At 40.0% G+C, this 18,401-nt stretch overlaps 1 protein-coding gene across 1 annotated transcript; it reads right to left on the bottom strand.

Annotated features, from left to right (window-relative positions):
• Positions 1–14,640: 14,640 nt before the first annotated feature.
• Positions 14,641–17,036, bottom strand: LOC142523866 (uncharacterized). The gene is made up of 4 exons (XM_075627597.1): positions 16,288–17,036; positions 15,476–15,669; positions 15,188–15,370; positions 14,641–15,017 (listed from the first exon to the last, which is right to left on the bottom strand). The coding sequence occupies exons 1-4, from the start codon at positions 17,034–17,036 to the stop codon at positions 14,641–14,643; spliced, it is 1,503 nt and encodes a 500-aa protein (XP_075483712.1).
• Between the last annotated feature and the right edge of the window lie 1,365 nt (positions 17,037–18,401).

Genomic DNA, 18,401 nt, shown 5'->3' with positions numbered 1-18,401 from the left:
GCCACTTGGGTTAGTTGTTCAAACCTTTTATAATGGCCTGCTTACTCCTAATCGTACTATGATAGATGTTGCTTCTTGTGGGAACCTGTTGCGAAAAACAGCTGAGGAAGGAAATGAGCTGTTGGAGGAGATGGCTGCTAGCAGCTATCATCCTCAATCTAAAAGGAATAACCAGCGGAGAAGTGCAGGAGTCCACCAGGTAACTGACCTTTCTGCTATCACTGCACAGCTCGATGTTTTGAACAGGAAGTTGGACGGGTTGAATATGGGTGGCACGGCTATGCATCTTCAAGAGATATTTTGTGAAAAATGCGGACGAGAACACTATATTAACGACTATCAAGATGGAAATCCCTTTTATGTGCAAGAAGGGGCACCAGTGAATCAAGTGGGAGTCCAAAATCGTCCAAGGAATGACCCTTATTCGAACACATACAATCCTGGATGGAGGCAACAATCCCAACTTCTCATGCGGTGGCCAAAACAGTCAGAATCGACCACAGGGAGGACAACAATATGGGAAACAACCGATGTACAGATATGACCCTCCTAGAGAAGAAAAGTCTAATTTAGAGCAGATGATGTCCATGTTTATCTCGTCCATTGAAACTAGACTCCAAAATCAAGATGCATCAATAAAGGGGCTAGAGAATCAGATTGGACAGTTGGCAAAGATGATAGCAAATAGAAAGCCAGGCACCTTGCCAAGTAACACAGAGACCAACCTAAAGGAGCAAGTGAAGGCCATCAAGTTGAAGAGTTGAAAGATCTTAGAGGCTAAAGGGACAGAAAAAACTCAAGTACAGGATGAACATACTGAGTCATCAAAAGATAAGTCTTCCAACTCAACATCAGCACCCACTGCACAATCTAAAATTGTTATCCCTCCACCTTTTCCTGCAGCACTAAAAAAGGCGAAATTAGATGCACAATTCGGTAAGTTTCTTGAGGTATTTAAAAAATTGTATATCAATATTCCTTTTGCCGATACTTTGATGCAAATGCCTAGTTACGCCAAATTTCTGAAGGACATCTTAGCTAACAAGAGAAAATTGGAGGATCACATGATGGTTAATCTGACTGAGAACTGCTCTGCATTGGTACAAAACAAGATCCCACCGAAACTAAAGGACCCAGGGAGTTTTTCTATTCGTTGCGTGATTGGTGATATTGTATTTCATAAAGCTTTGTGTGATCTTGGTGCGAGTATAAATCTTATGCCGTTATCTGTATTCAAGAAACTCGGATTAGGAGAACCTAAGCCAACAATGATGTCCTTGCAACTAGCAGACAGATTTGTCAAATACCCGCGAGGAGTCATAGAGGACGTCTTGGTAAAGGTGGACAAATTCATATTTCCTGCAGATTTTGTGGTACTTGACATGGAGGAAGACGTGGAGATGCCCTTAATTCTGGGGAGACCATTCCTTGCGACTGGCAAGGCCCTGATTGATGTTCAAGAAGGGAAGTTGAGATTGCGAGTGGGTGAGGAAGAAATTACTTTTGACGTCTTTAATGCTCTTAAGCATACACTGCACACTGATAACTGTTTTAGAATTGATGTTGTGGACTCACTAGTGTGTAATTTTGTGCAGGATGCCATGAAAGAACCATTGGAAGCCACTCTCACAACTGAATTGAAGGAGGAAGACTTGGAGGAAGACAAAGCTAAAATAGTGGCATACTTTAATGTCAACCATCCATGGAGAAAGCCAATGAGAATGAGACTGGAGGATTTAGGAGAGCGAAGAGATTTGACCCCTCCAAAGTCAAGCATCGTGGAACCACCGACGCTTGAGCTTAAGCCATTGCCTCCGCACCTAAAGTACATATACCTGGGTGAGAATAACACGTTACCTGTCATTATTTCTACAGCTTTGACAGATGCTATGGAGGAAAAATTGTTGCACGTTCTCAAAGCGCACAAAAAGGCATTTGCCTGGAAGGTGGCGGACATCAAGGGAATAAGTCCATCAATCTGCATGCACAAAATCTTGATGGAAGAAAAGTACTCACCCCTCGTGCAACCTCAAAGACGACTCAATCCGAAGATGCAAGAGGTAGTGAAGGCTGAAACCATTAAGCTTCTCGATGCAGATATTATCTATCCTATTTCAGATAGTGCATGGGTAAGTCCTGTTCAGTGTGTGCCCAAAAAAGGTGAGATTACGGTGATCACTAATGAAAAGAATGAAATTATTCCCACGAGGACTGTTACGGGGTGGAGAGTGTGTATTGACTATAGGAAGTTGAATGATGCCACCCGTAAGGACCAATTTCCCCTGTCCTTTATTGATCATATGTTGGAGAGACTAGCGGGGCATGAGTTTTAATGTCTTCTAGATGGGTATTTGGGGTATAATCAAATCACTATTGCACCTGAGGGCCAAGAGAAAACCACTTTCACTTGTCCTTATGGAAATTTTGCTTTCCGCTGTATGCCTTTTGGTCTTTGTAATGCGTTTCAACGTTGCATGACTGCTATATTCCATGATATGATTGAAACATTTCTTGAAATATTTATGGATGATTTTTCTATCTTTGGTGCAACGTTTGATGAGTGTTTGCAGAATTTGAGAACCGTGTTGAGGAGGTGCGAGGAGATGAATTTGGTGCTGAATTGGGAAAAGTGCCATTTCATGGTACAAGAGGGAATTGTTTTAGGGCACAAGGTTTCGGAACAAGGGATTGAGGTGGACAAAGCTAAAATAGAAGTCATAAAGAACCCACCACCACCAGCCTCAATAAAGGGAGTTAGAAGTTTTCTAGGCCACGCCGGTTTTTATAGGCGGTTTATCAAAGATTTTTCGAAAATTGCCAAACCTCTATCTCCCTTACTTATGAAAGATGTGCCTTTTGATTTCAATTCTGACTGTTTACAGGAATACGAGGATTTGAAGGAGTGCTTGGTGACGGCTCCTGCCTTGGTGGCACCAGATTGGGATCTGCCCTTCGAGATCATGTGCGATGCCAGTGATACTGCGGTGGGGGCTGTGCTTGGACAACGTCAAAACAAGGTATTTTATACAATTTACTACTCAAGTAAGACCCTTGATGTGGCTCAATTAAATTATGCAACAACTGAAAAGGAATTACTTGCCGTAGTATTTGCGCTTGACAAATTTCATTCATACCTTGTTTTGTCCAAAGTAATTGTTTACACTGATCACTCTGCATTGAAATATTTACTTGCTAAAAAAGATGCAAAGCCACGCCTACTTAGGTGGATTTTATTGTTGCAAGAATTTGACTTAGAAATAAAAGATAAGAAAGGTGTTGAGAATGTGGTGGCAGACCATTTGTCTAGACTGGAGCTTATTAGTATTGACTGTGTAGATCTTGCTATTAATGATTGGTTTCCTGATGAGCAACTGTTTGAGGTGAAACACTGTCCTTGGTATGCAAATTTCGCTAACTTTCTTGTCACAGGCACACCATCACCAAATCTATCGTTTCACCAACGAAAGAAATTCTTCTGTGATGTGAAATATTATTTTTGGGAGGAACCATTTTTGTTTAAGATTTGTGCAGATTCCATGATAAGAAGGTGTGTTGCAGAGGAGGAGTTTGGTCAAATTCTCAACCATTTCCATGACCGTGAGGTAGGTGGTCCTTTTGGACCAACAAAGATGACATCTAAGGTACTTGAATGTGGCTTTTATTGGCCAACCCTCTTTAATGATGCTCATTCTTATGTGCTAGCCTGTGATAAATGCCAACGGACAGGTAACATCTCTAACCGTCATGAAATGCCTTTAAATAATATCATTGATTGTGAGGTTTTTGATGTGTGGGGAATAGACTTCATGGGACCGTTTCCCAGCTCGTTCACGAAAAAGTATATTTTGGTGGCGGTTGACAATGTGTTTAAGTGGGTAGAGGCAGAAGCATATGCCACTAATGATGCTCAAGTGGTCATGAAATTTTTAAAGAAAAATATTTTTAACAGGTTTGGGACCCTACGAGCAATCATCAGTGATGGTGGCACCCATTTTTGCAACAAAATGTTTGAAAAACTTTTGAGCAAATATGGTGTCACACATAAGATATCTACTCCCTATCACCCCCAAACGAGTGATCAAGTGGAAGTGTCTAACCGAGAAATCAAGCTGATTTTAGAAAAAGTGGTAGGTGTCAGTCGAAAAGATTGGTCTGTAAGGTTAGATGATGCTCTTTGGGCATATAGGACTGCGTTCAAAACACCTATAGGCACTACACCATATAGGTTATTGTTTGGTAAAGCATGTCATCTACCTGTAGAGTTAGAGCATCGGGCATATTGGACAACGAAAGCATTAAAATTTAACTTTACTGATGCAGGTGAACGACGTCTACTTCAACTGAATCAGTTGGAGAAATTCCGAAATATGGCGTATGATCTCGCACTGTCATACAAAGAAAAGACAAATAAGGATCATGATAGGCAAATCATCGAAAGAGAATTCAAAGAAGGTGAAAATGTCTTGCTCTACAACTCCCGGTTGCGACTGTTTCCTGGAAAATTGAAGTCGCGATGGTCTGGTCCATTCGTGATTTCCAAAGTATACCCATCGGGAGCTGTAGAATTGCAGGATGGAAAGGATGGGACGTTAACGATCAATGCCCAGCGACTGAAGCACTACATGGGTGGCACAATTGCGCCACAACTTGGAATCACCCGGTTCCAGGACAATCTTAACTGAACCTGACCGACAGTCAAGCTCTCGACTATAAATTGAAAACTACCTCTTTGCCCTACTTATTTCGACTTTATTATTTTAGTATATTTGTTTATTTATTTATTTCAAAAAAAATAATATAATGTGGAAAGCCGTGAAGCTTCCGCCCGGGCGAACATTTATGTCCGCCCGAGCGCGCCCTTTGTTTGACAATTTTTTTAAAAAAAAGCTGTGAAGCTTCCGCCCGGGCGCGACCCTTTTTATAAAATTTTTCAAAAGCCACTACATATCCGCCCGGACGGAAACTTATGTCCACCCGGGCGGGTCGCGGAAAATTTAAAAGCACAGACTTCCTCTTTTTCTTCCCCAGTCGAAACCTAGCCGCCCCTTCGGTTTTTTTTTCGCGCCTCCTCACTCCAATCTTGCTCAAATTGTTTGTTTTGTGCCGATTTCAGGTCAAATCGTGGGTCATCACCTTCACCAAGCGTCAAGAAGTGATTTATTTCCGACCACCATTGAAATTTTTCGGCCACCTCTGCGATTTCCGACCGCCGCTGAAGTTTTTGGCCACCATCTTCTTCCGGCAATACGCCTCCTACTCCGGGCTACTTGTGCTTCCCAAATAATCCACGATGGCACCCAAGAAAGCTCGGGTAAGTCACGATGCTTCCTCGTCATCATCTTATAATGCCCAGTTATTTGTAAATACTGCCGCTAGGGAACGCTACGAGCATGCTAAAATACATCGGGCTCCGATTCGAGAGCGAGGGTTCCAGCTTGTTGTCCAAATTTTTATTATAAATCAAATTGAGACTAGAGGATGGGGCAAATTTTGTAGTCAAGCGCAAGCCGCGGTGGCACCGGTAGTAAGAGAATTTTGTGCTAATACGACTGAGAGGAGTGATAGTAAAGCATTTGTGAGAGGGAAGCTGGTAGATTTTAGTTCGGTAGAGATTAATCGGGTGCATGAGACACTGGCGGTGGATGACTCGGTATATGTGGCATGGGCAGCAGAACCCAATTTAGACTTGATGATGCAAAGAATCTGCTATCCGGGGTCTCCGTGGAAGACACCTGGCTCGCACACTTGTTTTGTAGAGAAATATTTGCTCGTCCCGGCTGCGATGTGGTATGCATTTCTGGCCACACGTTTGATGCCAGTCGGGCACACCAGCGAAGTACAGAGGGAGAAGGGAGTGCTGTTGTATGCACTGATGACCTAGATGCCAATCAATGTGGGCAGGATTATTCACTCACAGATCCAGCTGAGTATTCATAATCCGAATGTGGCACTATTCTTTCCCCACATTATCACCGAGCTCTGTGCGGGTGCTGGTGTCGTTTTTCAAGATGATGACGAATGATTACCACCGACCAAGGCTCTTGATGACGCTAGCTGGCTACAGAAAATGTTAGTACGGCGGAAGGCCTTCCCTCAGTTTGGCCCTATCTGGGACGACTTGAAGTTCGATCCTCTACCACAGCCGCCCCCACCACCGGCCCCGCGACCTCGACGTCGCTTTCTTCAGGACCGGATGGATGAATTTGCTGCCTTCGTGGACCATCAGTTACCGTGGCAGGCTGTGAGTCAGACGTATCAGACTGCTACTGATGCCATGCTGCGTCTATCCCTGAGCCACAGTGGTATTGACCCAGCCCTTATGCCACCACCTATGCCAACTTTCCCGCCACCATTTCAGTTCCACTATGCCGATGCACCAGAGCCGGATGCTGGTGTCATTCCCCCAGAGGCGCACGAAGAGGATGATCTTTGAGAGGGGAGTCACTTCTGTCCCTTCTTTTTATTTCTTGCATTTTGTTTCGGTCCTTTTTTTTTCTGTTCTATTGCATGTTTAGGTCATATTGCATTTATTGTGTTAGGCACTATCTGTCTCTTTTTCCTATCGTCTGTTGCATTGGGGACACTGCTCGACTTTAGTATTGGGGGGTGGATGGGTGTTGTTTTGTGTCTCATTTTTGGTGCTTTGTTGGTTTTATTTGTTAGCATTTAGTTTTAGTCTTTTTGCATTGGTGTGTGTCAGCCGACAGTGTTAGAAGTAGTACTTGTTAGCCAATGAGATTAAGAGGTGATGAGACATGCCATGTCTGTCGTATAATCGCACTCCTTTAGCACATACTGTGGTAGAGACATTAAGTTTCATTAAAAATGCTGAATCCTCTTTGCACGAATGTTAGAACTAGAAGCATGCATGATAAGATGGTGAAAATTTAAAACTAAAGTGGGGAACGAAGATGTTTGAAGGTGTAAATTGAACTTGACGATATTCTCTTGAATCGAGGTATCTATCAGCAGTATTAAAAAAAAAGAGAACGATGTAGATGTAAGGTGTGGGGGAGCCAAATAAAGGAATGAAATCCTATTACTGGCTAAAGTTAGAGATGTAAGGTGCTGGGGAGCCGAATAAAGGAATGAAATCCTATTCCTGGCTAAAAATGTAAAACACATGGATTTGAATCTGAGATAAAAGGCTTTAATATAGTCCTTTTATTACCGTATTCCAATTCAGTCAAAAAAAAATGAAAAAAAAATGAACTGCTGCTGGTGGTTAATGAGTGAAGAGGAATAATGGAGAGTAAGATTTACACTAACAGGTTGATTTAAATCTCTGACAATGGTTGAGAATGTATCCCTCTGTCATTTATGATGCTAGGACTAACGACACACACATACACGTTCATGTTTTATTCGAAACAATGTCTAGACCAAAATAAAGTGCGAAGAGTTGTGCTTTTACATTGATCGACAAGGGAATATGTTGAATTTCGCTGAGGCTAGTTGATGACTATGAATTCACTGTCGAGCTAATTTGTGTCATGTTCCATTTCGTCTTGTCACTTGTTTTGCTCGAGGGTGAGCAAAAGGTTAGTATTGGGGGGTTGATATGGGTAGATTTTACTTGTTTTTCATATCGTATTTTGTCCAGTTGTGTTGCATTTATCATTTAGATTACATGCTTTTTGTATTATTTTAGCATAATTATGTTTTCTTGTTGCTCATGCGTTTAATTGGTGAAAATGCAGGTGACTCGTGTATAAACTGAAAATTAAAGAAAAATATTCGAAAGTCATCCGCCCGGGCGCACATTCACATCCGCCCGGGCGCTTCCAAGGTGTGAGGGAAGGAACTTTTGCGATAGTCATCTGCTCGGGCGGAAACTTATGTCCGCCCGGGCGCGTCAGAGAGAAATTGAAAGCCAAGATCTGCGAAAGTCATCCGTCCGGACGGAAACTTATGTCCGCTAGGGCGCGCTTGAAATTTTGGAAAGATTTCTTGGTTGATTCCTTACCTTATTTTTTTGGATATGGATGATATGGAAAGGTTTTGGGGGACGAAAATTGTTCAGACATAATTCATCAGCCACCACAAGCCTTGGAGAGGATTTCGTGCTTGGATTGAAGATTCGAAGATTTCCGGGCATCGTCTTTGCGTTTTTCGTCGAATCTAGTATTTCTAACTTAGTTTTGATCTTTTAAACATTATTGTGTTTATTTTATTACGAATTCGAGTAGCTAAACCAAAATATTTGTTGGGATTTAAGGGGATTCTATCCCGAACTTTGATTTGATTAATTCATGTGATGATTTGTGATTTATTTTTTATATTACTATTGTTTTATCGTGCTGTTAAAGCGTAGCTAACTTTAACAACGTTTTTATATTGCGAGTGAGTTCGAGAGAATAGCTTGTGATAGGAACGAGTAGTATAATCCGTGAATCTACAATTTATATAGATATATGAAATTGGATACGCGCCGATAGTTATAGTCCTACGGGTCGAAAACTAGGAGATTTCATAGATCGATATGCGATTCATTCTTGATAAATAATTAAAGAAATTTAATTACTTCACTGAATAGAATTAGGTTGACATAGCTCGAGAGGGCGTGTTCAATTGAATAGAAAATCATGTCGGAGGCGTAGATCACTATCGAACGAATTAGTTAATTAACGAGGGGAAGATGAACCAATATTCCCAACAAATTCATTTTTCACTGAAATTTAATTAATCATTCTAGCTTAATTGTTTCTACATTTAATTCTTGAATTTTTTCATTGATTTTTTATTTAAAGTTAGTATTAATAAAACAATCAATCAAATTTCTTTGCTAAAGATTTGATAACTGGAAATAATAATTGTAAAATACAGTTTTCAGTGGAACGATACTCGTACTCCCGTACATTATACTATTACTTGACATCGTGCATTTGCGATTAATTTTGAGCATACGAAATCATATTTTTATTAAGGATTCTACAGTGCAAGTTTTGCTCGATCAATATCAAAAGTGGACTCCACAGCCACTTTTGTAGTTAATTTATGGTTTGAATAGTAGCATGTCGAGAGCTGGGTCTCTCACTTCTTGAAAAGATATTTTGAACGTGGGGAGTTGGGCAAGCCTATTTATATTACAAGCATTGTAAGAAGAGAGTTGTTTGGATTAACTCAGAATAAAATCCCCAACAACATCCAACATCACATTCAACTCATCTCCAATCCCCAACAACATCCAACAATCAGAAGGACAAACCAACAGTCAACAGATAGAGAGCAGAGCCAATGCATGCAAGAACAATAAGTAGACGTGTATGCGGGAAAATGAGTCTAATTGAATTGCAATACATGCAAATGGCTGCTTGGGTAGGAGGAATGTGACGCAAGTGATGGTGCAACACATAAATAAAATATTAGAGTTACCTTTTGACGGCCAATTCATGGTCATATGCACGTTCATTAAACAAGGGAGCCAGTGATCTAGGGGGGAGTTATGCCAACACATGGCTTAAATCAGTTGTTTGTCGATGGGGTACACAAAATCACCCAACTCCCCAAATAAAATCGATACTAGCAAAGAAACAAAGGACAATGGCATGTAAACATCTACAAGGGGCCAATGACCGATTAAATCGGTTGGGAATGAATCTAGCAAGCAGACTAGGTCAAGTTATAGTAAATAGACGATAAGTCCAAGTATCGATCCCACAGAGACTATTATTTAAGTACTAAGATTGAACTATTCGATTTAATCTAGGCAAACAATAAAAAGTGATTTGGAGATGATTTAAACTAATTAAATTAAACTAAATTACGCTAAATTAATAACTAAGATCGAATTTGCAGAACAAGTTGAAACTTGAAGATTTTCAATTTGAATAAAATGACCGGGAACACACAACGGTACCAAACTTTGATTATTGCCACGTATTGGAATTATTTAACACAGATTATTCGATGTCACGATTAAATTCTCTACTTTAACTATAAATCTATTTCTAGAATTTATAATCCTATTTTCATTTAATAGTCCAATTATTTCTAATTAAATTTAATTAAACAAAAATGCAATTATCAATGATGGAATCACAGCTGTCGCTTAAAATCGCACATTGAAACCGAATACTATTTTTAGTCGGATTAACCGTGTTTTGATTAATATTTTTGAAGCTAAATTCAATCTATTCTCTTTCGAGTCAAGATCGAACAACAAACATGAAAATAATTGGCCAAATCAAAAGCAAGAAAATTTACGCAAACATTAATCAATAACATAAAATTAATTCATAAATCAAATAATCCAATAAATGAACAAAATCAATAGTTTGTCCTTATCGTGGCCCCGATCACAAAAAAAACTACTCCATAAATTCAAAACTAGAAGAAAATATAATATTCGAATTCAAGAATAAAAATAAGAAAATAGAAGAGTTGAAAATCTCAGCGATGGTGTGCGAATCTTGCGTGTGAAGCGCGGTTTTCTCTATTTTCTACCAAGCCATCGCCGTCTTCTTTGCAATTCTCTAAAGTGTCAAAAGCATTGCCAACCCTTGAAAAATCTCCAAAAGTCCAATCAATATCTTTTATTTTCCCTTTTATAATATCTTCCTTCCAAAAATCTCCAAAAAATCTTCGCCAAATCTGATGTTGATATGAAGGACACGGACCCCTTGTAGACATCCGTGTACGGGTCCGTGTTTACTCTGTAAAATTCTGTCCGGGAAACACTGGACACACGGGGTCCGGATAGAGGTCCGTTTAGGCATTGTAATTTTCTTCTTTGGAGGATGATGGACACGGACCCTTACACAGTGTCCGTGTAGGGTTCTGAGTTAACTCTTTCATTATTCCCTATTTTTCCGAGTGTTTCTGACATGGCATTCCGAAGCTTGACTTTCTTTCCCTTTCGTTGGCTTTTATCACCTTTTGGTCAAACCTGCAAATAGAAAAAATCAAATTAATTAAGTGTGAAACTCGGAATAAAAGCTCCAGATAAGAACGAATACGACAAAATAAAGTCCCTAAAATGTTATATAATTTGTGCTTATCAACTTCCCCCACACTTAACCTTTGTTCGTACTCGAACAAATCAGACATGAAATAAAGATGTGACATATCTTAGATTCAGAACTCAAGTAATACAATCAAAACTTCTCAGTTTTTCAAATTTTATCATCTCCGGTCAAAAGATCATGCTTCGAATTTCACAAGATTTGTTTTCATCGCAATTTAAGGTTCATACATTAGCCAGTAAAAATCAACAGAATGAGATGTGTGTAGTGTGCAAGTCAGAACTCATATTCATCAACAACTACTTGGTTTCAGGATCACTTAAATTCATTTATTTCTTAAACGTCGCATGTGCTTGACTTTCATACCCCTCTCTACTAAATGTTGAACGATCATGACTTGGTTAATAGGTCTCACTACAAGAAATTTTTTAATCAAAAACACCTCTACCACAACGGTTTTAGTCAAAAAACTTTTTAACAATAGTTTTAGTTAAAACCGTTGTCGTAGAGCGTTTTTTAAGCAAAGACAACGGTTTTTATAAAACCGTTGTCTTTTAGGGGTCAAAGACAACGGTTTTTAGGGTTAATGACAACGGTTCTATAAAACCGTTGTCTTTGAGCATTTATGACAACGGTTATGTAAACTATTGTCTATTAGCGTGTTTGTTGGATAATCGACAACGGTTTGTGTAAGATGTTGCTATATTTAGCGACGGTTAATGAAAACCGTTGCTATTTCAAAATTGGGTTGGTTTTACTCGCAACCGTCGCTAAAATTGTGTAAGAGAGAAAAATTTTAAGTGTTGTGAGGTGGAAGTAAGAAAATGGATGGAAAGCGGAAGTATTTATAGAAAATTTCGCGACGGTTATTAATGAAAAACACCGTCGCTAAATATGGCGGTTTTTTCAAATTTTAAACTTTGCGACGGTGTTATTGGCAACCGTCGCTAAATAGCGACGGGTAAAGGCAAACAGTCGCATGTTTTCATTTAGCGACAACTTTACTAAACCCGTCGCTAATATTAGCGACGGTTATTCTTTACCGTAGCAAAAGATAGCTCAACCGTCGCAAAATTTAAAATTTGAAAAAACTGCCATATTTAGCGACGGCTTTTTCCTTAACCGTCGCTAAAATTTCTATAAATAACGCCACTTTCCATCCATTTTTTTACGCCCACCTCACAACACTTAAAATTTTTCTCTCTTACACAATTTTACCACTTCACAACACTTAAAATTTTTCTCTCTTACACGATTTTAGTTTCGATTTATTGTAAATTTTTTCCCTTTAATTTTTGGTAAATTTTTAAGTGTTAGTTAAGATCAAGAATTATGTTATAATAGTAATATTGTAAGTTTTTTTAGATTTATTAAATTATTAAATTTAATTTTTTATTTTATTTTACCGAAAATATTAACGACGAAAATCATGATACAACCGTCGCTAACGTAGCGACGGAATGCATGAACAAATTGTCCCAAATTTGAGCGGCGGTTTCTTATTTCCATCGCTACATTTGTAGGCGACGTTTTTTAATCCGTCGCTTAGCGACGGTTTTGCATAAATCTGTCGCTAATTTTTTAGGCGACGGTTTCTCATAAATCGTCGCAAATTGTAGCTACAACAACGAAAAAACCGTTGTCTTTGAGCGCATCCTTTAACAACATGGGCTTTAACAACAGTTTTAAAAGACCTACGAAAATGGTGTTTCACCGTTATCGTAGGCCTTTTTTCTTGTAGTGTCTTTTGAAGCTTATAACGTAAGGCCAATGTTCACGGCTACAATAAAAGGAATGAGAATCAAAAGTGAGAAAAAATAAACATATTCCTGCAGCGCATTCATTCAACTTTTAACTTGCCACCAATCATTGTATTTTTATCATATTTAGAGCTCTATCATCTCCTTGCTTTTTCATTTTCCTCCATCTTTCACCCATAGATTTCTCGGGTGTCTTCAATACCATACACTTTTCCTCTTTCATTCTCAAAAAACACATTTTTTTTCATCGACACCTTCAAACATATTTCTTCAACTCATTGGAGTATCTGGAATATTTCAACGTGTACAGAAGGTTTATTTCTCTCAAACGTAGGTAGGAAAAAGTGTATAGGCTAAAATTCAGGTTGTTGATGTAGGACATTGAATAAATTACGAATGAGGTCTAATTGTGTGTCATTGACAGACACCATTCGATTTTTACAGGCTCAAGAAGGGTTACTAGAGACAATAAATGATGTATCGGGTAGGGTTGAAAGGCTCAAACGGTCCAAAGATCGCCTAAATCATCCCTAAGTAACCATCGTTCGTATTTTCGCTTCGAGGGCTAATCAGACGAGTTCTAGGTTGTTTCTTTCTCTTTTTTTCTCTTTTTTCTTTTTTTTTTAAGTCTACCTTGCACCAATTCACCATCAATGATCAAAAGTCTGACTACGTGCATCGAATGAAATGTCAATACAAAACTGGTTCATGTCTGACTCTCTCCTTCAAACTACGATTCCTCTCATTCATACTAGTCATGAAATGATTTCCCGGGTGATCCAAAATCTAACAAATTAATCCGGTTATCAAGTAAAACAAGAGTTCTTTCTCTAGATATAGTCTGATCCTACATAAAAAGTGTTGTTAAGTGCTGTGCAACGATGTGTAACAAAACTGACCCACCCCCACACTTTGAAATCGACACTGCCCTCAGTGTAAAGCGATGAAAAATGAACTAACAAAACAATTAAAGCAAAAACAATTCCCTGGAAAAATGTCGAGTAAGTGGTGAAAATATGGTAGCAATCATCAACTTCAGAAAAGAACGACATCAAAGACACAAAGAACCATAAAAAGGAATTGAAAATGCACACAAGAACACGAAGAAACCCAAAAGAGATAATCATAATGATTACGTCCCATAACATCAACAACAACATAAGAATGAAATGCTCAAAGTGATACAACCGATATAATCCTCCACAAGTCCTATGATAATGAAACTAAACTACTCGTCATCAGAACCCACGTCCAAATCCTCAAGGCCATCCAGTGTGGATATGTCAAAAGGCGGCGCATAGATATCATTGGAATATGACTGCGTCCTGGCATGGTGCTCGAGTCGAGCCAATCGGGTGCGCAAGTCGTCCATGCAGTCAAATATGACCGAGAAGACCTGACGAGTACCTCTCGGGGCGCGCTGTCGGTGGGGCAAACCAACTTGAGGTGGTGCTCGGGCATCCAATGCTGCCTCTTCCGCCACTCAATCTTCCCAGACTCGCTCATCGGTTGTAGGGGGAGGCACTGGTGGGTTACGGTGATGTGGACTGATATGGAGACTCCCGGGATAACGGTGTCAAGAGCCCTGTCGGAAAATGAAGTACGTGCCCTGCATGGCCTGGGTTGTGAGCATCTATGTAGAGGTGGGCAGGAAGGAAGTCTCACCAGTGAGATCGACACCATGGGCCGCCAAAATCCGGGAGATGATGATAGGAAAGGGGGCATATGGCGCCCTATTCTTTGTAGGATCAATATGGGCGACTGAACGCATAAGAGAAATCATGATCGACGCCACTGGAATAGCATGAATGCCCCCAATCCATTCAACATCTTGTCTATCATATATAGATCCATATAGCGGACCTCATTGTTCCCGGCCTTTCTCAAAATGATGTTTGCTCCCGTGAAGTAACAAATTAGGCGATCAAGCAGCGGGAGAGACGTCGGAAGGAGCGGGAGCCGGTTTGGGATGTGAAATAGTGTAGACGGCTCCACGCCTGAGGGATCCGGAAAGTGATGTCCGACAGGAAGATATCCAACTGATTGAAGACCACCAGAGGCCCGTCATTGGGGAATTTCAAAATAGCGGCCAGAGATGCGGTGGTTAACTCAATAGTAACCCCTTTGACGTAAGTACGTATATGTTGCATCCCGGTCTTGTTTTTTTCCTCGAAATTCGCGTAGAATTGCCAGACCAACTCGGGGTAATAGGGGTCGGCGTTGTCCAGGAGAGGTCTCCAACCAAATTTATTAAACTCTGCCCTGACCGTATTTTTTTTATTCAATTTGGATCCTGCAGATCCACGGTGGTCGGCTCATCGGGCATAGTACCACCATGATAAATCTTCAGCCTATGTCCATTCACCTTGAATGCTCAATTTGCTTCACTGGGGAACTCTACTGTCCCATAAGGGAAAACTTGCATGATCGTGAATGGTCCTGACCACCGTGAACGTAACTTGCCTGGAATTAGCTTCAGTCGAGAATTGTATAATAGTACCAGTTGTCCCACCACAAATTCTCGATGGACGATGTTCTGATCATGCCAACGTTTGGTTTTCTCCTTGTAAAGCTTGGCGTTCTCATAAGCATCTAACCTAAACTCATCCAACTCATTCAGTTGCAACACTCTCTCGTCACCTGTGCCTTTTGCATCAAAATTCAAAAATTTAGTAGCCCATTAAGCATTGTGTTCAAGTTCTACGGGTAGGTGACACGACTTCCCATACAATAATCTAAAAGGAGACATGCCAATGGGAGTTTTAAAAGCAGTGTGGTAACCCCAAAGTGCATCGTCGAGTTTTCTAGACCATTCTTTCCTTGAAGCACCGACAGTCTTCTCAAGAATGCGTTTAAGTTCTCTGTTCGATACCTCGACTTGGCCACTAGTTTGAGGATGATAAAGTGTGGCCACCTTATGTCGGACCCCATACTTAGCCAACAAACTGTCAAATTGACGATTACAAAAATTAGTACCCCCATCGCTAATAATGGCTCTAGGTGTGCCAAAACGTGAGAAAATATTTTTAATGAGAAATTGAATGACAACCCTAGAATCATTAGTTTTGCATGCAAGTGCCTCCACCCACTTAGACACATAATCTATAGCCACCAGAATATACTTGTTCCCAAAAGAAACTGGGAACGGACCCATTAAAATCTATACCCCATACATCAAATATCTCACACACCAATATATTATTGAGAGGTAATTCATGTCTCCTATAGATATTAACCGTGCGCTGACAATTTGTACAATTTGTAACATATTCATGTGTATCCTTAAACATAGTAGGCCAGTAAAAACAAGACTGTAGGACTTTTGACGCAGTTCTAGTTGCCCCAAAATGGCCTCCGGCCGGACCAGCATGGCAATGAAAAAAAATTTCACTTACCTCTTCCTGGGGAACACATATACAGATTATACCTTCTGCACATATTCTAAACAAATAAGGATCCTCCCACAAATAATATTTCAAATATGAGAAAAACTTCTTCTTTTGCTGATAAGTAAAATGGGGAGGCCTGAATTACTGGATAGATAATTAACAAAATCGGCGTACCACGGTAAATTGTTGATCTCAAAAAGTTGTTCATCCGGGAAATCATCGTGAATTATTTCATTACCTTGACTTGGATTCTCCAAACGCGAGAGATGATCTGCAACTTGGTTTTCTGTCCCATTCCTATGGATTATCTCCAAGTCAAATTCCTGCAACAGAAGAATCCAGTGGATGAGCCTTGGTTTTGCATCCTTTTTGGCCATCAAGTATTTCAAGGCGGAATGGTCAGTGTGCACTACAACTTTGCTCTCTATCAAATATGATCTAAATTTATCCAGAGCAAAAAACACAGCAAGAAGCTCCTTCTCTGTAGTTGCATAGTTCACTTGGGCAGCTGACAGTGTCATACTAGCATAGTAGATGACATGGATGCATTTCTCCCTCTTTTGCCCCAACACTGCCCCTAGAGCTGTGTCTCTTGCATCACACATCACCTCAAATGGTGACGCCCAATCAGGCGCTATCATCACAGGTGCGGTTATCAATTTCTCTTTTAATACCTGAAAGGCTTGCACACACTCATCGGAGAAATCAAAGCGCACATCTTTCATCAGAAAATTGGTTAGTGGCTTAGCAATGCAAGAAAAATCTTTTATAAATCGTCTATATAACCCTGCATGTCCCAGAAAACTACGCACTCCTTTTATGTTTGTTTGGGCTGGAAGTTTCTCAATTACTTCAATTTTTGCCTTATCAACTTCAATCCATGTTTCTGAAATTTTGTGCCCCAACACAATTCCCTCTCTCATCATGAAATGACATTTTTCTCAGTTTAAAACCAAATTTGACTCCTCACATCTCTTCAAGACTTTAGTCAAGTTAATCAAACAAGTATCAAATGAAGAGCCAAAGACAGAAAAATCATCCATGAATATTTCAGTAAAATCCTCAATCATGTCATGAAAAATTTCCATATGCATCGTTGAAAAGTTTCTGGTGCATTACATAGACCGAATGACATTCGTTTATATGCAAATTTCTCGTACGGACAGGTAAACATGGTTTTCTCTGATCTTCAGGGTCAATGGGAATTTGCATATAACCCGAATACCATCCAGGAAACAGTAGAAAGGATGTCCAGCTAACCTTTCCAACATTTGATCAATAAAAGGGAGGGGGGAATGGTCTTTACGAGTGGCGTCATTAAGTTTTCTATAATCAATGCAAACACGCCACCCTGTAACAGTTCTGGTAGGAATTAACTCATTGTTCTCATTATTTACGACATGATCCCACCCTTTTTCGGAACAACTTGTACTGGACTTACCCACCTACTATCAGAAATCAGATAAATAATCCTTGCGTCCAGTAGCTTTATCACCTCTTTCTTGACCACCTCTTGCGTAGCTTGGTTTAGACGCCTTTGAGGTTGGGTAGATGTCTTGTGGTCGGCCTCCATCAGAATTTTGTGCATGCACATGGATGAACTAATCCCCTTGATGCCTGTAATATTCCAACGTATGGCTTTGATATTTTTCCTCAGAACTCGCAACAACTTTTCTTCTTCCGTCCCTGTCAAAGTAGAGGAAACTATCACTGCCAGTTTATCGTTATGAAGCAAAAATAGATATTTCAAGTGCGAAGGAAGAGGTTTCATCTCTAGGATTGGGGCTTCTTCAATGGATGATTTTAAAGGTCTTGGGATATGCCAAGCTCCCCAATCCTAGAGTTTACCGTTTTTCAAATCGGTCTGCCTGCTTCCAGATAATGAATACATTCGTCCAGCTCTTGACTTGCCAATTCTTGCGGGCATGAATGGGTCAAACAAGCCGCCAAAAGATCCTCACAGATTAATCCATGCAGACCACACTCAACAAACTCGTCAGTAGCATCAATTCTAAAACAATCAGATGTATCATTGGGGTATTTGATGGATTGAAAAACATTGAATATCACACTCTCATTATTCAGTCTTAAAACTAGCTCACCCTTATGCACATCTATTAAAGCCCTTCTGCTGGCTAAGAATGGTCTCCCTAAAATAAGAGGAATCTCTCGATCCTCTTTCATATCTAACACAACAAAATCAACTGGAAAAATGAACTTGTCAACTTTTACCAACCCATCCTCGACAATCCCCCTTGGAGATTTAATTGATCTATCAGCTAATTGTA

Source organism: Primulina tabacum, chromosome 14 (genome assembly GCF_025594145.1).
Source record: "Primulina tabacum isolate GXHZ01 chromosome 14, ASM2559414v2, whole genome shotgun sequence".
Classification (NCBI taxonomy): Eukaryota; Viridiplantae; Streptophyta; class Magnoliopsida; order Lamiales; family Gesneriaceae; genus Primulina; species Primulina tabacum.
The sequence above is the reverse complement of the archived record's forward strand: the minus strand, read 5'-3'. Positions and strand labels throughout refer to the sequence as shown.

Excerpts from the sequence above, each read along its gene's own strand:
- LOC142523866 (XM_075627597.1), bottom strand. The coding sequence starts at position 17,036 with ATGAGAGAGGGAATTGTGTTGGGGCACAAAATTTCAGAAACATGGATT. Across the intron at positions 15,371-15,475 it reads TGCTTTTAAAACTCCCATTG|GCACAGGTGACGAGAGAGTG; the intron begins GCATGTCTCCTT and ends TTGATGCAAAAG. Across the intron at positions 15,018-15,187 it reads TCGACTGAAGCTAATTCCAG|GATCCAAATTGAATAAAAAA; the intron begins GCAAGTTACGTT and ends GTGGATCTGCAG.